The 5,221-nt window shown below is 47.6% G+C and overlaps 1 protein-coding gene across 1 annotated transcript; it reads right to left on the bottom strand.

The window, feature by feature from the left end:
- Positions 1 to 1,404: 1,404 nt before the first annotated feature.
- On the bottom strand, positions 1,405 to 4,553 carry LOC123449519 (fructokinase-1). The gene is made up of 5 exons (XM_045126764.1): positions 4,079 to 4,553; positions 3,369 to 3,616; positions 2,961 to 3,252; positions 2,134 to 2,286; positions 1,405 to 2,024 (listed from the first exon to the last, which is right to left on the bottom strand). Exons 1-5 carry the CDS (start codon positions 4,415 to 4,417, stop codon positions 1,635 to 1,637), a joined length of 1,422 nt encoding a protein of 473 aa, XP_044982699.1. The 5' UTR covers positions 4,418 to 4,553; the 3' UTR covers positions 1,405 to 1,634.
- Positions 4,554 to 5,221: the final 668 nt, after the last annotated feature.

The raw sequence follows: 5,221 nt of genomic DNA, 5'->3' as shown, positions 1-5,221 counted from the left end.
CAACTCTCATCAACTGTACCGAATCAGCATGATCATTAGATCTTACACAGCTCCTCGGTTGTCTGTCCTTAAGTAACCTCTGATCTTGGGTCATATTCAAATGGAATATATGGCACAAGTCACTGTTTCTTGGTCTGAAAAGGAACAAGTTATTGTTTCAGCAGCGTCAAAATAACCAAAGGCCTAGGTATCGTGCCATGATGTTTACTGACATGTTACATCTTACAATGTGGAGATGCCTGTTCCCGGATTGACACCGATGTGCGTGTGCTTCCGCTAGGGCCTCGGGTTTCAGCTTGCACATCGTGTAGAGAAGATCGCCATCATGGGAACTGAGGTAATCACCCAGTTGATCGTCACGCCGTAGATGAGGGGTGCGTGAGAAGACTTCAGAAGAGCCACACAGGCAGCACACGTTATAGATGAAGGGTTTACCGTTGCCGTTTGGATAGTCAATCTCAGAGCATCTAGAGCCGGACCCCTCAAACCCTCCTCAAACGTTCGGATAGGCCGTCTAATCACTATCCAGTCACAAAAAATTGACCCAAACGGACCTCTCAAACCGGCCTCAAACGCCCGGACTGACCGGCACCCCCCATTTTTCAGCCCAAATATGGGACGGATATGAAAGAGCCCGGACACGCCCGCCACGTTGACCTAAGGCTTGGCCCCAAGCGGACTCGCCGGGAAACCCGACGGGCGCCTCGACCGTCGACGCGGTGTGAACGCCGCGCGGCTCCGCTCTGGGGTCAGGGCCGACTATTTAAGCAGGTCGGCACCCCCCGGCCCTAGCACGTCCGCCTCCTCCCTCTCTCCGCTGCCACCCAAGCACTTCCGACTCCGAGCCCGTCGTACCACCATGCCGCCGGCATTACACGATCCAGCACCGTCTCTTCCTCCTTCAACAGGTCCGAATCTGAAAGAAAGCGGGGCTACCTCTAGAACCGGAGGTGAATTTCAAGGAGGGGGAAGAGCCACAGGCGCCGAAGGAGGAGGCGCCGCTGTAGGAGCCGGAGGAGGAGCCATCGGCGGTGGTCAAGACGGCGCACATGGCTCAGGTCATCTACAACGGGAAAGATCAATAGTAGTACATAGGATATTCTACATGCTTTTATATAGATACAAGGGATGAAATATGAGAGAGTTGGATGTGAAAGGAAAATTTAAGGCGTGACCGATCAGTGTCCGCGGACGTTTAAGAGGCCGGATTTGTAAGGTCCGGCTGTAGATGCTCCCAGGATTTCACTCCATGGTGTAATCATCGATCACTTGCGAATTTGCCACAACAGATTATAAATAAGCACAACACAGTTCAACAACCGCAAATTGAGCCGTAGCCTAGTCAGGGCAAAGGTAGACGGCCACTGCACAGTTATCAATAGATACCACGGAGAAAGGGAAAACTACCAAAATCACTTTCTTTTTTTATCGAATCATCATGTGAAAGATGACTTCGCACCACGCTCCCCACTTGATAAAATCACATTCTCATCAGCAAAGGGCTTTCACTGAAGCCTTGGCTTCCAACTATCGTTCATCACCTGAGAGCAGCAGCATGATGAACTAGTAAAAAATAAAAAAGAATCTATACGGATTGTAAAGAAAAATACAACAATCTACTACTCAGCACGGCATTAAGCCTGGACGGTGCTTCGCTCCGGTGCCGCCTCTAACATCGACAAAAGGCCGGAAACCACACCGTGAACAGGAACAACATTTACTAAGCGATCGCTGAAACCGTTGACCGGCGTCTTTGACATAACTGAAACTTCAGGACAGACTGAGCATCCTTCAATCAATTCGGTCCACGTTTTTCCTTCCTCGTTGAGATCAGATTCTCTCAAGAGATTCAGTACTTTATCTAGGTGAGCGACATTCCTGCCTGCTCCACATCCAGTGGCGGTAGCAGCACCGACTGCATTTGCTAGTGCTAGTGTGCTAATCGCTGGCAAGTCATGGAGGAACCCAAAAGCTATAGCAGCAGTGAAGCTATCTCCGCATCCAACGGTGTCCACGACGCGGATCTATGGAAATACAAAGCATGGTGAATACCAAAAATGTGAAAATTCAGGAAAAATATCTTTCGTTACTTTTGCCGAGATGACAAAGATCCTTTGTCAGCACAGCAAGTACCTTAAAAGAAGGTGCACACGAAACAGCACTTTCGGTGATCATGATTGATCCCTTGGAACCCATTTTGATGACAACCCATTTTGTGCGGGTTCCTCTTCTTAGCAACTCTTGCCCTGCCTGAATTGGGTTTCGGATGTTGGTTAGCGACTCAGCCTGCCAAAGCAATAAACAGGAATATGTGAGAAATGAGGCAACAAAATGTTAGAATAAGTACATGACGCTGGTGTCACCGTCTTCTAAGCCAGGTTGATTCAGCAAATAAAAATCTTTAGAAAAGCAATTGGTGTTTGACAGTGGAGTACCTCTCAATCTTATTTCAGGATAAGCGGTTTGCATTTTTATTTAATTATTGGAAAAGGCAAATATTCAAAGAAAAGTTCAATGTGCTAAATAGAATATCGTTTTCGTTGGAAAGACTGGCACCACCCATATAGTAGTGGTCATTGACAGTTACAAATGGAATCACAAGTATGAAGAAAATCTGGAAAGAGTGTGAACGCAAAAAAGGAATCCTTTTGATTTGTTTTCACAGAGAAGCCCATCAAGCAAATGAATGTGACTAGAAGATATCTATTGCACTGGATATATATGATCACTCTTCTGTAAATGGAAGTAACACCAACATTCAAGAAGGCATGCAAAGCTACTTCAGTGACAAAGGTTTATGAAGGCAGCCAAATCACTAAATCAGCACAGAACTCGAATATAAAACGGGGTGAGAACTCAAATATAAACGGGTGCCCAAACAGCATACATAACAAAATAGTTAATTAGCCATAATCCTGCAAACACATCCAACTTCAGGGCTTGTATATGGGTGAACTAACCTCATCTGACGTCAAAAGGAGAACATCGCTGAGCCTCAGAGCGTGCTCAAGTGCTCTCTGTTCATCCGGGTTCCCATGTAAGAGAGATCTTCCACGAGGCCCAGGATCAAAGAATATTGATGTTCCCGCATCAATCGCACAATCAATAGCAGATGCGATCACATCAGGGGAAAATTCATCAAAAGCATATCCATTGCTAAACAATATTTTAGAGTGATGAATGGCTATCTTGGTTTCTGCTGGAAGTTTACGTATCCAACTGAAAGCTGGCTCTTTACTAAAGTCTGCACGGCTAAAGTTGCAAAGAAGGAAAGGCCAGTAAATATGAAGTAAAAAAACGTGTAAATCGCACGAGTAAGAATATTTGCTAATCTATTTTAATATAATAGGGAGTGCACGAGAACTAACCTGCAGAATCCATGTCTTTGAAATGGATCTACAAGAACCCAGCATAGAAGCGTCTCATAGGCTTGTCGACATGCAGTAACATCAGCATTTTCAAGCATCCCAACAACGGTAATTCCTTCTGCCTCGAGCACATCAAGAAGAAACTTTCCATAAACCTCCTGTCCTACATGCCCCAGTGTGGAGCAGCGAAGCCCCAGCCTAGCTGCCGCAAATGCCAAGTTGCAGTTCCCACCAGCCTCCCAATATTTCTGTTCGGTTGATAAATACATAATCAGAGCAGCCAACGAATGGATGTTGCATAATAGAACTACAACTACGAATGAATCATGAACCTCAGCAGTTCTGATACGTACAGCTTTCACCGCAAGCTCGCATTCCCCGTCGCAATACAACAATCAGGCATAAATAGAATGTGTACAGTTTTATATCTCACTAAAAGCTCCCACTCCCCTCCATCCACACAGTTTACAGCCAGATATAATTAAGCAAGAAGGCTGTGAAATTTTGCAATGGCAGCATGAGCATACCCTAAATAAATATAACGGAAGGGAAAGCCATGGCAATTCTCGCCCGATACCATTTCTAACGGCAAATCGCAGTTAACGAGCGATCAGAAGATAAAGCCCTAGACTATCAACTACCGCGGAGCAATCAGGGGGCGAATACGGAGGTTTCCCGCACCGCAACAAGCGAACGGGCTGGGGCTCGACCTGGTCGGGCGGTGAGGCGGCCAGGCCCTCCATGTAGGCCAGGCGCTGGTCGCGCTGGGCCGGCGGGAGGCAGGGCACGCTGAGCACGACGTCGACGCAGAGGTTGCCGAGCGTGGCGAGATCCGTACCCTTCCCCTCCCCGCCCTCCTGCGGCGGGCGCCTCCTGGCCTCGTTGACCGCGCCGGAGACGGCGACGGCGACGGCGGCGCGCGGCCGGACGCCCCCGCCGGCGACGCGGCGGCGGGGTGGGAGGTGCGGGAAGGGCTGCGGCGGGTGGCGCCGCGCGAGGGGGAGCGGGGCCCGGGAGGCGGTGGCGGGGTTTAGGGTTTGGAGAGCCATCGGAGAAGGGAATGGATGGGGGAGCCGGGAGGGATGGGATGGGGGAGCCGGGAGGGAATCGCAAAATTGGAAGATGAGCTGAGAGAGAGAGAGAGAGATGCGATCTTGTCAATGGAACGGCTCGAAGCTGCATCAGTGTGGAAATTTTCTCTTTGGTTATTGTTATCTCTTTCAAGCCGATCGAATCTATTCGATTAGGAAAAGTAGTTGCAACAAAAAAAATTGATTAGGAACAGCAGAATTATCGAGCGCTTGCACGAACAACATGTGAAGATAAAGAAAGAGGAAATGATTAGGTATTGTTTAAGAAGTCCTCTCACATCAAAAAAAAGTTATTATGTGTTGTTCAGGAAGTTCTCTCACGTCGTTTTTAGCGTCAAGAGAAGATAAAGTCCAAGTATCTCACATTCTGGACTCAGATTCGGACTGCACAGACATGCTTTCTCAAAACGTCAACAATGTTTTCGTACAGACTCCGAATTGGGTGATTCTTTTTTCGTTGGTTAGTAGATTTTATGTGCGTTCCAACCCAATTGAAATCATATTAAAATTCGTCCGGAGCGTGGAGATATTGACGAAACAATCTAACGTTGCACGAGAATCCGAGTCAAACTACAAGTCCAAAGGTGTTGCATCACCTTCACTTGGGCCCATAGGCCTTGTATGACCTAGGTTAGTTTTAGGCTGCCTTGGGACGTCCTACCACCTCCTTGGCCGCCATACCTTGCTCTTATATAAGTAGATCAACCTAGTAGTTTTTTTGCTGGTTTATTTAGATTACAAATTCGTCATAGGTGCAACTTC

Source organism: Hordeum vulgare, chromosome 4H (assembly GCF_904849725.1).
Source record: "Hordeum vulgare subsp. vulgare chromosome 4H, MorexV3_pseudomolecules_assembly, whole genome shotgun sequence".
Classification (NCBI taxonomy): Eukaryota; Viridiplantae; Streptophyta; class Magnoliopsida; order Poales; family Poaceae; genus Hordeum; species Hordeum vulgare.
This window is presented reverse-complemented; position numbering and strand designations above follow the sequence as displayed.